The 21,410-nt window shown below is 47.4% G+C and overlaps 5 protein-coding genes across 5 annotated transcripts; all 5 read left to right on the top strand.

The window, feature by feature from the left end:
- Positions 1-290: 290 nt before the first annotated feature.
- Positions 291-3,044, top strand: N7455_005056 (uncharacterized protein; the record flags this gene model as incomplete). Its single annotated transcript, XM_040957624.2, has 6 exons — positions 291-846; positions 945-1,150; positions 1,219-1,635; positions 1,699-1,761; positions 1,836-2,147; positions 2,211-3,044. The coding sequence occupies 6 exons, from the start codon at positions 291-293 to the stop codon at positions 3,042-3,044; spliced, it is 2,388 nt and encodes a 795-aa protein (XP_040811961.2).
- Positions 3,045-4,870: 1,826 nt separating this feature from the next.
- Positions 4,871-7,486, top strand: N7455_005055 (DUF2461 domain-containing protein; the record flags this gene model as incomplete). The annotated part of the gene is made up of 8 exons (XM_065604938.1): positions 4,871-5,435; positions 5,488-5,603; positions 5,666-5,719; positions 5,842-5,861; positions 5,936-6,006; positions 6,105-6,307; positions 7,013-7,153; positions 7,448-7,486. The coding sequence occupies 8 exons, from the start codon at positions 4,871-4,873 to the stop codon at positions 7,484-7,486; spliced, it is 1,209 nt and encodes a 402-aa protein (XP_065461838.1).
- A 5,202-nt stretch (positions 7,487-12,688) lies between these two features.
- N7455_005054 (Zn(II)2Cys6 transcription factor domain-containing protein) lies at positions 12,689-14,183 on the top strand (the record flags this gene model as incomplete). Its single annotated transcript, XM_040957619.2, has 4 exons — positions 12,689-12,832; positions 12,905-13,231; positions 13,290-13,631; positions 13,704-14,183. The coding sequence occupies 4 exons, from the start codon at positions 12,689-12,691 to the stop codon at positions 14,181-14,183; spliced, it is 1,293 nt and encodes a 430-aa protein (XP_040811952.1).
- A 93-nt stretch (positions 14,184-14,276) lies between these two features.
- Positions 14,277-14,564, top strand: N7455_005053 (uncharacterized protein; the record flags this gene model as incomplete). The annotated part of the gene is made up of 1 exon (XM_065604937.1): positions 14,277-14,564. The coding sequence occupies one exon, from the start codon at positions 14,277-14,279 to the stop codon at positions 14,562-14,564; it is 288 nt and encodes a 95-aa protein (XP_065461837.1).
- Positions 14,565-19,480: 4,916 nt separating this feature from the next.
- On the top strand, positions 19,481-21,187 carry N7455_005052 (SH3 domain-containing protein; the record flags this gene model as incomplete). The annotated part of the gene is made up of 2 exons (XM_040957553.2): positions 19,481-20,914; positions 20,972-21,187. 2 exons carry the CDS (start codon positions 19,481-19,483, stop codon positions 21,185-21,187), a joined length of 1,650 nt encoding a protein of 549 aa, XP_040811889.2.
- Between the last annotated feature and the right edge of the window lie 223 nt (positions 21,188-21,410).

The raw sequence follows: 21,410 nt of genomic DNA, 5'->3' as shown, positions 1-21,410 counted from the left end.
TGTATAATACTTCGACTCACTAACTTTTATTTAAAAATATCTAAAAAATGCTATATCATATAAATTTATTGAGAAAAGTGAGGTCAAAATTTGATGGTTTTATATAGTACACATGCAACAATCCATCAACACTCGAAGTACCTTCCCAGCTTGACGGACTCGTCAACGCGCGTTGAGCTCAATTGCCTATATATAGCCTGCTGCTATCCCCACGCACTCTCCCCCGAAAATATTTTTGTTTCCACGCACCATCTATTTCCCAAAGTTGACTTGATATTGCTAGCCCTAACATGAGTGAACAACCCAGGCGTATGCCCGCACTTGATGACTGGCCTGCTACCATTGGGGTCCTGGCAACTGATCTTGAGTTACTGGGTCGCAACGATGCACGCGAGGAACCACAGGCTGTGACTGACTCTCACACTCGCAAACAGTCCCCCTCTGGAATTACCTCTGGTGGCTCTCCTCTTAGGGAATCATCCTCTGATTCTGCTTCATGCCCCCAGGCTTCCAGTCAGGTTTCTTCTCAGGCTTCTGATGAGTTTTCTTCTAAGGTTCCTTCTGCGTTCTCTACTGAGGTTTCTATCTTCCCGTCTCAGCCTTCTCTTCCTTCAACCCCATCCATTGTTATCTCTTCCCATCACCACAGTTCATCTTCCACTTCCACCCTCCGTCCTCCTAAAACCTATCTTGACTTAGCACCTGGATATTATTCCGGAGCGTTTGAGTTTTTGCCCCAAGTCCCTTTCCCTCCTGGCTTTCAGCCCCAATTCAATCGGGATCCCTTTGAGGCCATGTCTCAAGTCGACCACAACCCCTCGGGCTTTGGCGATCATTTCAACTCCGGTAAGCATCATCTCGCTCCCCTTTGTCATGATCAGTCGATCAACTGTATCATCACCATTGTAACCGTCTGAATCTCACTAACAGTGGCCTTACTACAGCGGACTTCTTCGTTTTCAATCCTCGCTCATCCAACGCCACCAACATGGGTTGGCCCTTCGACCTGAGTGGGGTCCCTCACTCTGCGGATTTCGAGCGCTTTGAAAATGCCTCGATTGAAGAGCTACTTCAGCCGAGTACTATTCCATTTGGCAGTGTCACCGAGATGCGCCCACCTCCTCGTGAGGGCGTTCTGATGATTTCTAACGTGAGTTTTCATTTCCTGTTGACTGCTTATTTGTTTAATATTCCGTTACTGATGATTATAATACTCAGATCCCGTACTCTGTGACCCGCCAGGAGGTGGTCTCGTTCCTTGGACGCAGTGCTACCCTGCTCCCATCCACTCATGGATGCCCGATCCATATCATCATGGAACGGTCTACTGGCAAGACCATGGACTGCTATGTTGAATTTGCGACAATGAAGGATGCTCAGGATACGGTCGAGCGAATCAATCAGGTCTATGATGCTTTCAGCGCTCCCCGTATGGGCAGCCGTCACGTTGACCTGGAGCTCAGCACTCCGGCCAAGTTGCTCAAGGCTATTTTTCCCCGGGCTAAGTGCATTGCATGGGAAGATGGAAACCCTGTTCAGCTTGTCAACAAAGACAGTTGGTCCACTGGTTTTGACGGCTTCCTCACTGACGAGGAATTGTTTTGCCTGACCCGTCACGCAGAACAACCTCACCGTGTATGTCTCAATTCTCGTTCATCTTTTTCATTTTCATGTCACTGATCATCTAACACATTGCAGAGCGCATTTGCAAGCAAGGTTCCTCAGCGTTGTTACGAATCGTTTATCAGCACTATCTGGAAGGTACGTCAACCCTTGTCCTTTTATCTCCGTTTGCTCTTCCATGTCGTACTTACATTCTTTGTCTTATGATATAGTTCCCATGGCACGCAACTCACCTTTACACCGTGCACCACCGCAATGCTCTTTTCAAGACTCTTGGTGCTTTGATCGAGGCTTTGGTGGAGCGTTTGCAGAAGAAAAACACCGTCGGTTTGGATATCCGCCTTGTCAATGAGTTGGTTCGTGCAGGAATCAGTTGCCCTGCTTTCAATCCCCGCATGAAATATTGTTTTGCTTGGTGGTCAAAGGATCAGAGAGGAATTGAGTCATTGGACCATAACTGGTGCCTCTATTTCCCATTCGACACTATGACCTATGCTCCTGGACATCCTTCTGCTGCTAGCCAGGTAAGATGGTTGAGATATTATCTTCTTTTGAAAGATCGCTAATCCATTCTCCAATCGGTATAGTATTATGCCTACATCATGTCCCACGGTTCTGTTCTGCGCACCGAGAACGATGGTCTAATCAACAAAGACGTCCATCCTGATATCGAGCTAATCTTCGGACGGTTCTGGTTTGAGTGGGACGACGATGTTGCCCGTAAGAAGGTTTTCAAAGATGCGATTATCTACGAAGCCAGTGTCCTTCGCAAGTTCATCATCACTGGATTCCAGCAGCTTCACAGAAGACAATCCAGCGTCTCAACCATCGGAACTGCTCCTCACTCGTCGCCAACTCAGAGTGTCGCGTCAGTTGACAGCCAGCGCACTATTTCGGGATCCCACAATCCCTCGGTGAACCCCGGCCCTACTTACCAGGAAAACTCGACCGTTTCGGCCTCCACCAACATGCCTGGTCGTCTCCCTGAGCATGGTAACACCTTGAACGTCCCTGGTAACCCCCGTGGTAGCTTCCAGCGACTTAATGCTGACCAATATCTGCCGGACACCCCCACCCATCAGCCTCAACCATCGGCCGTTCCCTACCGTCCCCCACACCAACGACCTGCCGATCCATCCAAGCCCCGCAATCAGTCTGTTAGCTGGCGTCTGCCTCAAACTCAGGAGGCACATGTGGCTGGCTCAACTCAGAGCCAGGATGTGATCCGGCCTGTGTACCGTGCTCCTCACCCGACTGCACAGAACGTTCGGTCGTCCTCTGACCCCTTCGGCCCGGTCCCTTCGATTGCCCCCCCTGGCCACCGCTCCCGCTCCGACGCCACCCGTCTGTCGAACGTCAATCGCCAGGCGTTTGATGAGTTCCGAGCTGCCGGTCGCGGTCCCCGACCCGCAAAGAAGTAATCAGACCCAGCAAATACCCTGGACCAGTACTTGTCGGTTAAGGAGTACTGGTCCATCAGCATGGTAATGGTCTTGAGCTTCTCAAGTTGTTCCTTCATTTTCCCGGGCATTCCCTTGCCCAGTCCTTTCTGCGTGGATGTATGGAGACGTCCACCAGGTTTATTCAAAAAACCCTTGTCTCCCTGGCGCTTGCGCCATTTGCTTTTCTGATTTTTTCTGCGCTTTTTGCTTTGTTTTCCGGGCCAGGGAGATTGACCGGTCGTGGCTGCTGCCTTCGGGATGTGCTTGGCCGGTCTGGGAAGGTCTCCCTGTGACAGAAACTCATTTGAGTTTCATTTTTTTCTAGCTCTTATGTCACTTCTTAGTTAGTTGACAAGCTAGTTTGCGTTTGCTTTTACTTCTTGCGTTCTTGTTCTTTTTGCTTCTAGTAGATTTCCTTTAAGCGGGCGTTGCTTTTGTTTGTAGACTATGTAGGCCATGCGGTAACCTGCATATAGTAGGACACCGATGTAAGACTAACCAAGATTAGGTAGCAAGACACTAACGTAAAGTTGATCAAGGGTACTCTTTCAGACCTCTTTGTTTCCGGGAGACTGCCGAAGTAGAAACAGTACTTTACTAGGTCTGACTTCCTACTTAATATCTCTCTTTTGAGGATATCAGTGTCTCTTTCCGAGTTATTATGGCTCTTGGTTTACCTTCTGTCTCTTGATTTGATCTTGGAGCTATGGATTTATCACATGAGAATCCGATCACCCATTACGGTCGGTCCTGACGACACTCCCACCAGCACTTGCCGGCGAATCTCAAAAGACACATTCGTGACCAAGCTGTGGGACCGCGGGAGGGCAGACCTCAGCTACTATCAGTATAATTCTCATTACCACGAAAGCAAATCGTCGACCCTGGATATATATGTATAAAAAAAGTACTAAACGAGTGCGGGCTACAATAATGTTGAGGGACAGAGGAAACACGGCCGAAACAAAAGGGTCTAGGCGTGAGGGAGTATGACTGCCACTCAGCCAAGGGCCTAGATCGGAACCAGCTGAGTTGTTTAGGAGATTACGTTGGATTAGTAGTGGTGTCGAGATACAGCTAACGATTCCCACTGCGAGATATAACCGCTTCCTTCAAAGTGACGAGGTACACCGAGATATTCATGATAGGAGCATGCCAGATCTAGTACATAGTCTTCATCTGTTTCAGGTAGCTTACCACCAATATATCCCATGCAAAGGGGCCCTACAATTTTACATAGCCAAATTCATGGGACTACAAATTGGAGAAAGACCCGAGAGACATACCAGGGTGTCCCACATGAGACAGTATGGGATAGCATACAACTGTGTTGGGGGCTGTCAGCGAAGTCGATAACCTCCTGCCCCACGAAGACAGTAAGTAATATATGGGCACAACTAGTACTAGTATTAGCCAGCCTAAAACGACCAGATGGGAATATATGTATATTATTTTGACTAGAAAGCTGTTTCCATCGCCTTTCAAACTATGTAACATTAATGTATTGATGTCTGTCAAAGTACAAATTACATATGTACGTCTTGAGGAGGGGGAGAAAAAAAACAACGTAAGGGCGCCAGTACCCAAAGCGGAGCCATTTATTACAGCCGGTTTTTAAGGCATGCGGGCCCTTTTGGTTTTCGATTTCGATTTATCACTTTTTATCTTCATCTACAAGTATTTTGTTTCTCTTTTGCTTTGCTTGATTTCCAGACATCAAAATTTTTAAAAAAGATCCCTCAACACAGAAGAAGGAAGGAAAAGACCCCGCCAAGTTCCCTCATTTTCATTCGATTCATCTAAGTATGCCTCGACGGTCATCTCGGCCTGATCCTGCGTCGCCTGAAGCGCCTATGGCGTCAAAGCGACGCGCTTCAGCCAGACTGTCCGCCGCCGAACCGGGGGTCAAACGGGTCAAGTCAAACGTTGACCTGTCCCTCCGCCAGGCAAAGTCTACGACCAGCAAGAGCAAGTACTTCGAGCCGGAGGACTCTGACGAGCCCGACTCAGAGTCCGATGCCTCTGCAGGAGAATCCGCTGGCTCTGTGTATGAGGAAGCAAAGGAGGAATCCCCCGCCGACGAAGCGGAGCCGGAAGAACTCTCCGACACCGACGAGGACGCCAAGAAGAAACCCACCGTGAGAGGAAAGCAACGACAGAGTACCAACAGCGGAAGCGACCTTGTGAAGGGCAAGGAGCTCTGGCGCGAAGGTGTCAGAGTGGGCCTCGAGCCCGGGCAAGAAGTTGTCATTGCAAAGCCCAAGGCCCGAGACGCAGGGAAAACCCCGTACCAGGATGAGACGCTGCACCCCAATACCAAGCTGTTTTTGATCGATATAGCTAGCAACAATGACCGCCAATGGCTCAAAGGTAGGAAGCGCACACATACCCCGGTTATCAACTTGCTAGCTGACTTGCGCAGCGCATGATCCGGATTATCGCGCAGCAAAGAAGGACTTCGAGACATTTGTTGAATCCCTCACACCGAAGATTGCGGAGGTAGACGCTACCGTCCCCGAACTTCCTGTGAAGGACCTGGTAGGCTTGCGAATACTCCTGTTTTTTTTTTTTTTGTCCCCGCTCACAAACTTTCGTCCCAGGTTTTCCGCATCCACAGGGATGTTCGCTTCAGCAAGAATCCACTTCCATACAAGGTAGGCTATCTTATCCTCCGGGTTCCTCTCGCTGTCGCCTGTCGCATGTGTGCGTATGTGACGGGTGGGCGTGTGGTACTGTGTGCTCGTTAGCGGTGCTTGTGCTGACTCCAAATGTATAGACGCATTTCTCTGCTGCCTGGTAAGTGTCAATGCCCAATGCCCCTGTTTTCTCCAGTTTTCTTTTGAAGAGACAAGTCACTGAATATGGTCCAGGTCGAGAACTGGTAAGAAGGGCCCGTACGCAGCGTACTATGTCCACTTCCAGCCAGGCTCTTGTTTTGTTGGTATGTTGTCCCCCAGCTGGTTCCCACTATAGCCATCGCTATCTTGCCTTTCATTTTGTGATCTTCATCCATTGCGGCTAATACCACGCTGTGTATAGGCGGCGGGCTGTGGAACCCTGAGTCAGAGCCACTTGCACTGCTTCGGGAGGACATCGACGATAACTCGGCTGTCTTGAAGGAGATACTCCGGGCGCCGGAGATGCGTCGCGAGTTTCTGAAGGGAGCGTCCGACGATGACGATGCGGTTGTGGACGCTTTTACGCATCACAATAGGGAGTCTGCTCTCAAGACAAAACCAAAGGTAAGAAGCTTTCGGTTCTCTATTTCTCACCCCAATGTGAAGTATGTTGTCCATTGAGACAGACTTTACTCCTTCCCGTTATCATCTTGTGCTTCGGTTGCATTGTCAGCTGTTTGTTTATTATTTATGGGCTGGGACGCGAAGGTCTTCCGAGGCAGGGGGCACAAGGTTCGCAATCGAGTTTGCATCCATCGTCCGACCGGGATTGGTCTTGAAAACGGAATCTACTTCCATCTTCATGAGTACCATCTTCAAGGCTTGATTCCCAGGTGGCAATGAGCCTAATGAGATCATGGAGACCAGATCTTTCTCCTTGGTCGGGCTGATGGGTGCGACCACGGCTCCTCACTCGGCCAGCGACGAAGGAAACCTGGCACATGACGATTCGAGAGAATCCAAGAGTTCCAGGCGTTCCAAATGCTTCATGTGCTTCAAACCATCAAATGAAAGAGATGTGGAAGACACGCGCACGGTGGTACGGGAAAGGCCAACCCGTATTTTTAGGCCAAATTTCCCGCAACGCAACCATGGAACCCAGGAAGGCAATTTCCAAGGTTCCTGATCTCAATGGGGGAATCGACTTGCTGGAATGGGATTTATTCTCACGCCGTCGAGTTTGGTTCCATGGTTCACACTCGCGCCAGGCTCCACGTCTGATCCATGGGATTTCCAACCTTGGAAGGTTACCGCTGACACACCTTCTAGGGTTACGAGGCAGATAACAAGAACATCAAATTACTTCGACTACGCAGTTTCACTATTGGAAAGCCCATTCCAGATGATGAACTCACTGGAGACGATGCTCAAGAGAAGATTGCTACTTTGGTTGGGGTCATGGAGCCTTTCGTAAGTCCTTTTCCAATCTATTGATTCCCTTTCCCGCCAGTTTTCTCCCCCTCTTAACTAGTCTGCTTTCCCTTCTGAGCTAGCCACTTTGGCGGTGTTAGCCGTCCCCTTTACCCACCCAAATCAGCACTGTGTCACTATCGTTGTTGGTTTTTTTCTTTTTTTTTTTTTTTTTTTTCCTTCTTGTTTTTTTTTCTGGCCTTCCCGCTTTGACAAGATAGGGTGTTCAGACAATAACCTTCATGTTGTATACTTGTATTGCTGACTGCTGACCGCTTCTCATTTCTCAAACAGGTGACGTATCTCAACAGTGTAGTGATGCCCGATCAGTGACATGATTGGGGAGAGCCACCCGCGCCTATTTGGATTTAGCATCATTGGATGGGAGGGGAAGAGAGATCAATCTGTTCCGGTTTACCTTTTGACCTTTTACTTCTAGGTGTGTGTGTGTGGTATGAGAGTTGTGGTATGAAGTTGTTCGTATTTGTTACCGTCGAATTTCTCTCATTTTATTTTTCTCATTCAACATCTGCCTTAGCTCGGGTCTTCTGTCTTGCTACTCCTCGACTTGAAACCGGGATCCCATCCCCCACCTTGCCGCCTCCTGCACATAGCTTCTTTCGTCGGTCCCCGCCGCGTTTCCTGGGTTTCTACTGCTGGCCTAACACTGGCGCGGGGCCAAATAACGTACCTAACGCTTGCTCTGCAGTCATATCACCTCTAGTCGCTGCACACTGCATAGGCCTACAGTACGCGGGCAACGCTCCAAATTGAGACATTACTACTGCTTTTCCCCTCAACATGACACATATTCTAGACACTTCGACGCAATCCTTCTACCCGTGTCAGCACCCAATGGCTGTGAAGCCCCTCGCATGCAACATGCAGTTTAACCTTTTTGCAATCTACCACTTCTCTCAGACCAAACCCCGAATGTACGACATATAGTTGAGCAAACACCAGAACACAGAAAATTTCAAAATTAAATGAAACAACCAGTTGACGCGCATGATATCGCCACCGCAAGCGCCCGCGTTCGGCCCGTTGTCGGGCATGCCCGCTAGGCTAAACTTGGGCCTGCAGGCAATGTGGATTGAGGCCCGGATAGTTTTACTCCGCCGTCCCAGATTTTGGACTTCGGGATGAGCACCTTCCTTCTCTGGAATGGACTCCATTTATTTGACTGGATGGTATTGTTTTGTTTCTTCGTAGTGCATCCTGCATGTGTTTGGTACGCATTGCGGAGTTTGGATTCTCGGTCAACACCGTTCATTTTGGTCATTTTGGGCAGGGTCCACGGATATCAGTCTATCGTGTCTTGGTGATCATGTATTAACTCGACACTCTGCTCTCTGCGACGCAGATAATTGGGCAGCTGTATCTCGGGCTGTGTTCTGTGTACTCCGTACCAGTATATTTATTGCCATGGGTCTTCATGTATGAAAAGAATATTGATATCCCCACTAGTATCGGGAAATGGGCCCCGATGAACCCCGGTCATATTATTGCTTGCACATCGCAAAGAGATCCTCAATAATATTCGATAAATCGATATGAGGACGTACAAGATTCTAAACACAGAGAGAGTCAGTTCATACATGAAGTTTTGTAAATGCTTGGAACACAAATGTCAAAGGTGGTAGTAGCCTTGGGTAAGTCACAATATACACAGAGACTAGAATATACGAAAGTATTGCAATATATATGTAAATTGTTTCTTTGATTTCCTCCAGGATATCGAGGGCTATGAGCTCGGGGTTCACAACCACCATGGGTCTATAATCCATCGCTGTGAGCACCCCTGCTAATTATATTCAGCAATGTTCCCTAGGTATACCTCCCGGATCAAAGTCTACATTCAACCCATATCGAATATTCTATTGTCTCGGTGTTGAAAAGCTACTAGGTATACACTGTTAAGCGTTTAGGGTAGAAATAATCACATGTTAATTTGTCTTGTTTGTTCAGCCATGGGGCATCGACAGGCATGATGTTTGTCGACCTAGAACGGCCAATCAACCCAAACCCAGGGATCAAGGTAAAAGCCTGGGCGTGCGGGGATCGACCTTTAAAACCTTGAGAGAGTCGGTCAATTTTATGAGGCACCTGCAGTTGTAGGTTGGTGATACCGATACCCTAGCTGCATTTGTATGCAGATCACACAGCACATAATCCAATCTAACCAAAAACACCTAGCTGGTTTCAAATGCGAAAAGTCAAAGACAAGCCCAAAGAAGCAAAAGGTACTGGAAAAAGCCAAAAAAAAAGGAATCGGTTAAGCCGCACATTAATTAAATATGTCAAAGTCACTAGCTCCACGCACGATCCCGAGAAACCACTTGGCAAGCAGCATCCAGAAAAAGCAAGGTGAGATTGACTCGCTTTGTCTCCCGAATGGCGCCCGAATAGAGTTGGGGAGTCCCAGCTTTGGTCTCACCCGTGTGACTGACGAGACATACAACTAAGATTGGGAAGCACCAATCAAATACGACCATTACGCGAATGGCATAGAAAAAATAACAATTAAAAACTTGCTCAAGCCAAAGAGAGAAAGAACGAAAGAGTAAAGAAAGATCAAAGGGTCGGCTAATAATGACTTGCCGATCTCACATATACTTTTCCAGGATCAGGTAGTCATCAGGCATCTCTCATCACACGACCTGCACGTTCGAGTTCGTTGTACACCGACTTTGAAAGCACTGCCTCGTTCCGGCTGAGTGCAGCAAAAGACCCTCGCCACGTCAGATCCCCAAGCACAGACCTTGGCCTCCCTATTATTTTGTATCCATTACTATATTGGTGCATATGGTGTTCCCGTGACTGTAATGACATGCGGGCTGCGCCTATTAGTGCCCGACCCGTCTCCATCCTTGTTGATAGACGCGCTCCCGTGTGGGTAAAAGAGGGGGTTTCATGGCTAATAGAAACCTTAGAACTGTCACGAACACTAGGAAAATTTAAAAAGAAATTAAGGGATTTAAAAAATTTACACCAACTGCAAAGTTTGAAACAAGAAAAAGTACAAAAATATTATATATTGTAAATAATAATAAAAATTTACGATGGAACGTCGCAGCCTGCAAAAAGGCCCGGTCGGAATGGGTCCCCCTAGCGTTGGGCTTTCAGTTTCGACAAGTAGCGCTCAGTCCCTGTCGGAAGGGCTAGTTTTGAGGACAGCTAGCGCGTCTCCAGGGCAAACAGCATCGAGTGGCCAGCATCTTTGGATCGGGTGGATCTTAGAGAGTCTCCGGAGAGTACGCTAGAGTAGAGGGACAAAGCTGAGCAGGCCACGCCTGAGAGTGGGGAACGGAAAGACGCGGACGGCAATGCAGTCGATTGGGTTCGAAAAACGTGGCCTGAAAGGATTGTCGTATCTTGGTACTCCATTTTACGCCGTTTTACTCCGTATTACCTAGAGGGTACTATATTTATGAAAACGGAAGTCTCAACCGAACACTATGAATTTCTACCTATTTTTAGTAGTATTCCTATACCCATATCATGTATATATAATCATCTAATATAACTACATCGATATTCTCTGAGATGATAGACTAGAATATCCATGTGTTATTGAGACACAGACAAATACTGTACTGTAACAACGAAGGTATTTTTGCCAGATGGCACACATGCATAGATCGGCGGGAAGGCCGGAGCGGCCCGTGGGACAAGTACCCCGAAACCTGATTGATTAATCCTGCGCAATAGTACTCGTATTATTACAATTTACTCGATACAGATATTATTCAATCCATGGTTACGAGAGTGGGTTTGTTTTCTTTTCTCCGTCGCTCTGACTATCTGCTATTATTCATATTATATCTCAACCCCACATTCCCTGTATATTGTAGATTACTTGGGCTGAAAACTTCACCAGGGATTGGCGGTGACGGGGGGCGTCCGCTAAATAGGCCCCCCCCCCCCGGTACAACGTGGTTGTGGCTCTTGGACAAGGAACCCGCCCTGTCAGCGCAGCGCTAATGCAGGTTACCTTGGCTCATTATGGGCTTTCCGGATCCAGTGCTACAGCCCTGGGAACTTAGGGTACTCCACCTCCTTCGTTCTCTCTCTCTCTTTCCCTCCAAAGCCTGGTTCGTTTCAGTCATAGAAAGAAAGGGATCCGCTCTCGCCACATTTCTTCGCAGAAACTTTGCGCCATACTTCCATACCCAATTTTTGTCCTCCTATGGATGCTCCATTCGTGTTGAAGAGTGGCGAGTGGTCTGGCTGAACCCCACTCCCTCAGCTGAAGTCTGATCGCCACACTTTCACCGCTTGAATTTTTCTTTCATAGTACCTACATGCAGTAGTTCCATGTACTTTGATAGACTGGGTGGTCCTGGTTAAGGCAAGAAACACCACAATAATGTACATAATAATATCATTAAATGGTTGGATTTAAAAAAAATAAAAATAAAATACAATTCAATCAACCCCGATATGCATGGGAATGTGTCGCCCCGACCCGAGCCCATCGCCATGGAAAATGATCCTGGTTCCGCGGGGCCGGTTGCGGTTGTGCGACTACGGTCCGAGGCGGTCGTTCGTCCATGGACGGGTTACGCAGCAAGGGTCACTCGGAGGAATTGACGTGCATGGATTGATCCATGCAAATGAGAGGTCACCTGCCACATTATTGATGATGTCAACTTTGACAGTTGAAAATAATCTTTCCGATCATGTAGAGCTTTTTCTATTATTTTATAGGTACTCAGGACTCCGTATATTGTTCGGTAACACTGTCAAGTGGCGAAAACGTGGAAAGTTACTCTCGGGCGCTACTGCTAGTTGGAAAAAAAGAAAATAAAAATAAAAATACAAAATAAAATCTGAAAATAAAAGCGGTCGCCGTTCTCGGCTTCATAGCAACGGAAATCTGGTACCCTAGATTGAAATCCATGGTTCAAAGCCTTGTCTCCCATGTTTCACTTGACGAAATGAAATCGTAAGGTAAGGTCATGCTAGTACTCGATGTATTGATGCAAGTCTTCGAGCTGAACACACAAATTTGTTACATACAATCCGTCCACGGTCGTATAGATACACTGTACAGTAATCCCCCCTCCATGTCTATGGGTCACTGGCGCCGCTTTAGCCCGCGCTGCCCGGGCTCCACCCCGTTCTCTAAAAATTCCCCTGTGCTTTTCCAATCAAATAATTCATTTCCTTTTATTTCCTTTATTCTCTGCCCATTCCGATCTGAGCTTCTTTTTCTTCTTCCCTTCTCTGCTTATCTTGTCGTGGGGTTTTTCACTTCCTCATACCTGCTCACGTCATAATCACCGAGGCTCTCTTTTTTTTTTCTGTTTTTTTCTTTTTTTTTTCTCTATCTGCTTCCCTATTTCCTATTTCCTTTTTCTGTTTCTGTTCTTTTTGGGATCTTCCTGCATCTGCCCTTCTTCCCCTTCCCCTGCGTGACTGCGCTATGCTCACTTTGTCCGTGTGATTCGATCTCCCTTTTTCAATAACTCGACGTCAGATCCCTGCATCCTTGACTCATCTCGTCTTACTCTCCCCCCCCCAACAATACAAATGTCGGGCAATCCCAACGATCACGACCCTAATCGTCAGGGCGATTTAAATCGCCAGGACCATCGAGACCCAAGAGATTCAAGAGATCCTAGGGACCCTAGAGCCGCCCAGTGGAACAATCCGGATGATCAGGCTTCCTACCCAGTATGTGCTGTCTTGGAGCCAGTTTACAGCGCTGTGACTTTGCGGTGGCTCCAGTTGCTGATAGCTTCATAGTATCCGCCGACTTCCTACCCTCCACCACCTGACCAGGACCGTGCCTACCAATATCCCCCTCCCGCACAATACGCGCCATCGCAGTATCCCCCTCCTCCGCAGTACGCCCCATCACAATATCCCCCGGCGCAGTATCCGGACCCAAGATATCCGCATCCACAAGCCATGAACGCTATCCACGGAGCGCAAGATCCGTACCGCCTCCCACCTCCGCCGGGTCCTTATCGCGCCGATGCATATGGACCCCAAGCAGGACAAGGGCCTTACCAGGCAGCAGCTCCGCGACAGCGGACGGCCATTGCATGCCGGTACTGTCGACGCCGGAAGGTACGGAGGAGATCTCTACCTATCTACGAGTTACCACGCGCTAATTTTTACCCGATAGATTCGTTGCTCGGGATTCGAGACCTCGGCAGATGGACGATGCAGCAACTGCGTTCGATTCAACCAAGACTGCATGTTCACTCCGGTCTCTTCGCAAACCCAAGCCTTTGTGCCCGCGCACACCGCCTACCCTCATCTACGACCTGGACAGAATGGACCAGGACCAGGGGGCCGTGGTGGACCGCCTGTCCTGTACGGCGCTCACGGACAGCCGCTGCCTCCTCAACAGCAGCCACAAGGCCCCGAGACCACCTTGCCGCCGCCTCAAGGGATGTACTATCAGAACGGACGACCTCCCATGGACGGTGCCCCGCTTCCCCTTGCGTCAACTATGCCCGATCCGGTAAGGCCGCCATTCCCCCTCTGGTAAGAGGGAGACAGGGAGAGAGATCTGAGCTGATGTTTTGATGCGCAGAGACACCGTCGAGGCTCCAACTCGGGATTTGAGTACCCAGATCCAACCAATCTGGCTCCTGTGACGCCCGCTGGATCTGCTCCAGGATACCAAACCCACACTACGCCTAGCCCTTACGCATATCCCCCTCCGCCTGCCCACGATCGACGCACCTCGCCGCCATCGGCTTATAACTACGATGCACGCCCCTCCTCCTCGCCTCACGGCTCGCCCTTCCCACCTATGCAGGCCCACCAGGCGCCTATGACTCCACACCAGGGCAGCGTGCCCCCAGTATCGGCTCAACAGGGCAGCGCGCCACTCAAGTCAAGTGGTACCCCTCAGCCAGGGGGCGTGACGCCGCCGCCAACCTCTACTCCCGGTGGTTCGCAACGAGGTGGATTGAACGTGCGCGATATGCTGAACCCCGGTGATTCCCAAGGCCGCTCCAGCACCGATAGCGACATGCTCAATGCGTTGAATCGCCGAGGCCCGCAATAGTAATTCTTATGTTGCTATTTGATATCCTAGTGGAAACTAGGAGGCGCATGAAGAATGCGATGCGGGACCGGTGAGGAATGAGGACCATTCGGAATGGACCGTGTGCTGGCCACACGATCCGAGAGCCATGTGTCGGGTGCTGGGATTTGGAAAGAAGATTTTGAGGTCTCGTCGGACCGTTGTGGGACCGACATTAGGCCACAAGGGGAGTTTCGGAATGACATTCCAGACAACGACGAGTACCTAGACGATGAACGCGACAAGAACGTCACTGATCTTTTTCAAGGTCACAAAACGCGAACCCACGAGTTTCACGAGCACGAATTTGAACTTGATACTGAGACTTCCAGACTTATGGACTCTGGTTTTATCGGCATATGAATTTTTTACTTCCATATCTTTTTTTTTTTTTTGACCTTTCTCGGCTTCGGTATCTCGATAATCGCAAATCCAATACTTTGATTTGCTCAGAGAGTGGTTTGGCATGGTTTCCAGGGTGCAGTTCATGTGCTGGTTTCAATTGGTTCAACCCACATCTCATGAGGGTCTAGCATGAATGCATTCTGGACTATTACCATCAGATCACACTCCGGCTATTTTTCCAGTGGAGTTCATTTCCTATGGGGCCGCAGACATTGTCCGCATTGTTATTTGAATTTCGGGTGGCTATCTGTTTTTTTGTGGCAATTTGTCTCGTTTTGCACTCCTCGCGTTTTTGCACTGTTGTCGGCTTTTGTGCTTTCCTCGGGTTTTTTATTCCATTTTACATTACTGGGAAGGCATTCGTCTATTTACTACCCTTTTACATCTTCTATGATGTTTGTGTGGCCATCTGTTTTTCGCCTACGCGACTAAAAGACGTGGGTCGGCTGTGTCATCTTTTCCCTTTGCCTTGATTATTATCGTCGGAACTGTTTTGATCTTTTGATATTTGTTTCTGATTTTCGTACCGTTGTCTGTCTTTTCGTTATCAAGTATCTGCTTATACTTATATCCGGAGGTTGTTTGATCACTCTTTCTGCTATTCAGCTATTGCCGCATGCTATTCCATTTTCCGTTGGGATCTTGTATCTCTGAGCGCTTTCTGATGAAATTCTATGATGCGAATTATACCGAGTATTCCTCCCTAGCTCTACAGATCCGATCCGATCCGGACTGGGGCATCCTTAGTCTTCTCTTTATTCCGAGGTATTTCCCTTACTTGCGACTTATCCTCTCTTCTTATCGAGAGTGGAGAGTGCAGAGGGGTCGGGTGGTTTCTCGGTCAGATAACGGGACTATTGACTTTATAGTTTGTCCCTGTAAAGGGGGAATCTTGGCTGCATAATGGAGCTCGAGTATTGCATCCTTTTCATGCTACATCATGCACCTATCCCATCTAGCATGCTGCCTAGATCACATATGTGCGTATATGCAATGTAGACCGGGTATGGGCAGACGCACCCATGTAGACACCTATGTGAAGACCTACCAAGTGACTTGCCCTAATCGGGACAGACGATTTGGGCCTACTTACATAGGTAGCTATACGTAGGTAGGCCTTGACAAGTCCTAACCATGCAAAGCGCCCAATACGCCTACCGGCTGGGGCGCACCAGTACCCGGCAGGTGTATTGGGCGCTTGGCACGGCTAGATGCGATAGATTACAGCTTTATATCTCAACAAAATTGATCTATAAGATCCTTTCCTTGTAGCCTAATACTATTTAGGTAATATATAGCCTCTTTACGGGGTTTAGGGAATTTATATCTGTTACTCATTCACATATATATTTCCAGCTTATAGTAACGTAATTTTTGGTAATTTTTGAAATGATGATAATATAACATTTTAATTCATTTGAAAGTGATATATACTGCTAATAATTCTTATCAATAGCCATTGACAAGCAATCAGATAAAACAAACGCGTGGTTGTTGAGATATCAAGTATAAGAAATGTGGCATTTACTATGTGTTTTGGGGATGGCAGCTCGCTTGCGGTGGCGGCTCGCTTGTGAAATACGTTACCCTAGCCTTCCTAGCTCGTTAGACCTTAATTTACCTTAAAATAGTTTACCCAATTAGCTATAAGAAGTTCGACCCCTAGCTCGTTACAGGTCGGGTTTCGAGCCCGGACCTTAGGCCCAAAGTTAGGCTTTGCGGAAGTCTAGTTTGCTCCCGATTGTGGTTTTTGGCGCAGTCTACCTCCGATGATAAATTTTGACCTATATACATAAAATGGGGGGTTAATTTGTGGTTTCAAAAATCTGGTTTTTACATCGGGGGATCGCTTGAAACTATGTAGGATAGCTAGTATACTAGTCGTGGGGGTAGTGTTCCGCAAAGCCCTAAATGGGCCCGAATCCCGGGCTCAAAGCCCAACCCAACCCACAGCCCATTCGTGGGGGCCCATAAGGCCCCCATTAAAGCCCATCTTAGGCGGCCTCTGTAATCGCTATATTACGACCTTCCACTAGGTATATAATGTTCAAATTTAGAATCCATGATTATAGTAGCTATATAAGTATATATTCCAATTTTCAAAGAAAATCCGACCAGTAGAGGTCGAGATACTATAAAAAAGGTTGTTTTACTACTTGATATATATTTTGGATTTGTATAGGAGTACTACTACTTTCTAAGTGAACTTCTATAATTTATAAATTATCTAAAGAACGCTCTTTCTCGCGTTTTTAAACGTGATATAGAGAGTTAACTAGTAATTAATTCTAAACCATTTAAATTAATAAAATATTACCTTTAGAATAAGGTCTATAAACGGGGGTAAAACGAAGGGTAATTTAAAAAACCCGAAAAGAGGGTTCAACTTCTGAATTCTTAGCAGATTTGTACCATTTTGGGCCTATTTGGGGGGCCCCATTAACCCGCAGTGGGCTTCTCCTTGGGTCCATAGCCCACCGGTGGGCCCGAAGGTAGGGCCCAAAGCCCAGCCCATTTGCGGGTTGGGTTGGGCTGGGCTATGGGCTTTGTGGGCTTTGCGGAGCTCTACGTGGGGGTGTGGGAAGATCATATGCGATCTCCCCGTTTGCTCTTAGTATTAGTAGTCCCTACACTAGTAAATAGTTCCTTTCTCCTCTATGCAACTTGATATTTCCAGATTAATACTATTTCTGCGTAGGAGTAGTAGTAATATGGAAGACCCTATATCCTTCTGATCTTCTGTATTTGAAAACAGACCACCAGATCAGCTAGCGGATGGCGGATTCTTGAATCACAAGGGCATATCCTTTTCTCAATAGGTATATATTTGGCCAGCTTTGCTTCTTCATGACATTGCCAGGTTAAAAACACTGCTTTCGAGATGCCCCTTTATACATGTTGCTCGCCATATGTGACATCTCAATTGCTTCTGTATTGGACGATGAGATCTGCGATGGTTGTTTCTAGACGCATCTCCATCCTCAGCACCCAAAGGTTATAAAAGGCAGGTAACATATCCAATATAGCATCTAGGAATTGGTCAATAGCAGCTGCTTCAGTTGCTCCATGGATTCCTGCTTTTGCACACTCGCTTCGTGTGAGCTCCCAGTTCAACAGCCATTTGTTGATATCGGTGTTTTTATCTAGCCTTCGGTCTAAAATTTCCACTTCTAGCGCATTCGCGCTTTGTAGACAGGCTCGCATTATGGTACAAAACTCTTTTTCAAATTTCGAAGCGGTGTCCACTGTCCAGGGTTCGTCTCGGTGATATAAGTCACCCCTTAGGCAGCTCTTCATCTCTCCTTAACGGAAGTGTTACATTGCTCCGTTTTATATGTTAAAGATTCTATCCCAGTTGGCTTTGTCGTCTTCGCTTGTTGAACAGTTGGATGTTTTCTGTAGTCCCTAGAAGAACAGGTTGTACCACAAGTGTTGGGCCGCAGTACCTCCCAAAACTCTAGTTAATCTGCAATTATTTTAATGCAGGAGAACCAGACATTCCAACTCGATATATCCTTTAGTATAATGCGAGAGGATGAGGTGGCGGGGAGGTTTAATTCTGACATGGTCGTTGTAGTAGACAGGGGTAGTTTCGTTGACAGGGTTCGAGTTTAGCTTCAAAATCAGCCTTTCGATGACAGGGTGTCTTTTAGCAAGTGAAAAGGGTTAGTAGAACAATTTCGGGCTCATAACTGACAGAAATCTTGTACGACAGTACGACAATATGTGGTATTAGGGTTTCAGTGGTATCCATGGATGCAACTCTCTTATTAGTAATACAACACAAATCAGCTTGACGATCTGTCAAGTGGGTGGATATAAGCTGACTAAATAAGATATGCACTTCCAAGGTTGTAAAGGATCCCCGGTACGGCGGTCCGATGATATTCCGGGTGAAATACCTATTTCAACGATGTATTAAACCTCATGTGCTCGACAATAAAGTAAGAAGATAAGTAGGTAGTTACCTATCAACTACCTACCTGGATCTAGAGTCACATTTGCACATACCACTGAATTGTACCATATATTGTCGCACGTACACATTTCTGTTAACTATAATACCACAACATGATTAGCCGGGTGGATCTTCCGATTGGCAGGGGTGCAAATTCCGGACCCCTTTGATAACGACCAGATTCAGCTTCACAGAACATCACACCCAACCCCTGGCCCGCCATACACGAGTAGGGGCGTACTTGGATCTCAAAGGGATCGGGCATACCCCTGATTCCAATCCCCAGCTCACATATTTACCACCAAAGTCCGTTCTGGTAGATTGGATCTAAATCGTGCATAGCTAATATACATTAAGAAAGTAGGATATCAAAGGTGGATGAATTGTTAGCCTAGGCCACTTCAAGTATTTCTTTTGCCGTTCTTATACCTCGAATCAATCCTAGATATGTAGGGAGACCTAATGTTCGCAAAAAGGCACCATAAACAAAAGCAAAATCGCGCATTTGTAAGAACAATGGAATCCTTATCAATGCTGTTAAATAATCCGTCGTTTTGTGCTCGATGTATTTTACAGTCTTGTTGCATTACTAGTATACTCCAAGGCTAAGCTGAGTGTGTGGTATGCGCTTGTTTTCGTATGTGTAAGACTTCTACTTGAGGCATGCCCTGGGGTATGAAGATCACAACAAAGAAAATAGGAAATAAAATAGAAAATACCTATAGAGATATTTGAAATGCAACACACAGACAATTATTTAAGAAAGGCAATGGTAGCCTTAATATGGTGTGACCTACTGTTCATGTATTCAACTTTCGCCCGCCTCGTAAAACTTGTGATATAAGCTTTTAATGCTTCCTCTATCTACTCTTCGGGCACCAAGTCCTTTCACCTGTTCGTTGAATACTTCGAGACCATGTCTTCCACCATTGCGCAGGATATAGCCGGTCGTTTGAATGCAGACTGGAAGCCAAGTCAGCCTTCTGCAGCACCAGCAGGCCGCAATGATCTAAATAATAACAACAAAGGAACGACTTCTGGACAGCAGGCTGCTTGGCAGGCAACGCAAGATACCAAAAAAACCCCAAACCAGAAATCTCCTTCCAACACTCAGGATGATGGCCAATATCACCCAAATCAACCCAAGCCCCAGACACCACAACTTGGCAAAGCTCTAGATGCCACGAACCAAGAAACAACTCTGGGACAGCAAGCTTCTTCGCTGGTACCACAAAATCCCCCAATTCAGCAATTGTCCCCAAACAACCAAGCACCCTCCAACACTCGGGATGATGGCCAGTACCACCCAAACCAGCAATTATCTCCAAACAAGCAAGCACCACCCATCACTCAGGATGATGGCCAGTATCACCCGAAATCAGCCGGGGGCAAGGAAAGCCCTTCTACTTCAAGTAACGACCAATACAATCCTCAGCAGCAGCCAGCAGAAGGCCATCCTCAGGTGAATCAAGCATCCACCCAAACACAACACGGACCAAGCATAAACGCATACGACACCCAGCAATTGGACTGGAGTCAGGTTGGCCCAGCAGGCGAAAGTTGGAACTCAGTGGTCGATGCTACCCAGTCGCCTACCCCCACTCAGCTACCCCCTACTGGCCATGCAACATCAACCGGTGCTCCTTCAATACCCTCATCTTCAGAAACTGGTTCATCTGCCAGTTCGCCCGCCGCACGTGCAGGTATTGCTATGTCAGTCTGTGCTGCCATAGCACTCATTGCGCTTCTGATTTTGTTCCCACTTTGCAAGCGACGCAGGCGCCTCCAAAAAGTACTTGGCGATAAGCAAAAAGAAGTTATCGCGCATGACCCTCCTCTAAAGGGAGCTACCCAGTCTTTCAACGGGTTCATATCAAAAGTTCACAGTCACAGTGCTCGACTGGCTTTGTTAGCGCCCGCTTTCATGAGACCCAAGCGGAAAACTTCAAACCCTGCTGCGTGTTTTGGTGACACGCATGTTGGCACTGAGACAAACAACGACATCATTGTTTCACACAAGTCTCCTCGAATCGAGATTTCCCCTGCGCCCCAATACTCACCACCTATCTCGGTTTCTTCTTGGGAGACAGAACTGCCTAAATCGCGTTCCACCGGCTCCTTGGCGCAGTCAGGAGACGAAACACGAGAACAAGCGGGAAGCCCTAATATCGGCCATGGAAATGGCCTAGGGACACTAGAAAACGTGAGCGTGGGAAACCTCGTCGCTGCCAACCCATCAATGAGAAATATCTATACCGTGGAAATGGATTATAGCTCCAAAAGACCTGGCCAGCTTGACCTTCAAGCCGGCCAACGTTTGTGCATAATGCAGACCTTTGACAATGGATGGGTATGTTATCTGTTTCTGGACGTGGAAAAAAAATAATACTAATAATCACCGGTATAGGCAATGGGAGTTCGCCTCGACTGTCCTGAAGGAGGATTAGTGCCTCGCTCTCATCTCTCTGCTGAACCTGAAAGCGAACCTCTCCGACGTACTGGCGAGCACAGGAAATCAAACCGATACTCTTTTAACCAACGACGTTTTAGTTCTTTGGGCTCGCGCTTTTATTCCTTGTTTTCTCCCTCGGCGCAAGAGCCACATCCTACGTCCCCTGTTTAGCCTACCCCATGGCGTAACTTGGGTTGACAAGGCGGAAGTTTACCGCACGTGCTTGTTTCCTTTCTTGTTGATAGATTTTATTTGTCCTACATAGCTCAGTTTTAAAATACACTACCACGCAGGAGTGCTCTTTTGCCTGCCGAAAACTGGAAAGTAACGATCGTTTTGTGAAGCTCTTAATGTGGGCTCCCATATAATTATGGACGAACGTAGAGTATGCAAT

Source organism: Penicillium solitum (genome assembly GCF_028829755.1).
Source record: "Penicillium solitum strain IBT 25940 chromosome Unknown utg000003l_segment0_segment0, whole genome shotgun sequence".
In the NCBI taxonomy this organism is placed as follows: Eukaryota; Fungi; Ascomycota; class Eurotiomycetes; order Eurotiales; family Aspergillaceae; genus Penicillium; species Penicillium solitum.
The sequence above is the reverse complement of the archived record's forward strand: the minus strand, read 5'-3'. Positions and strand labels throughout refer to the sequence as shown.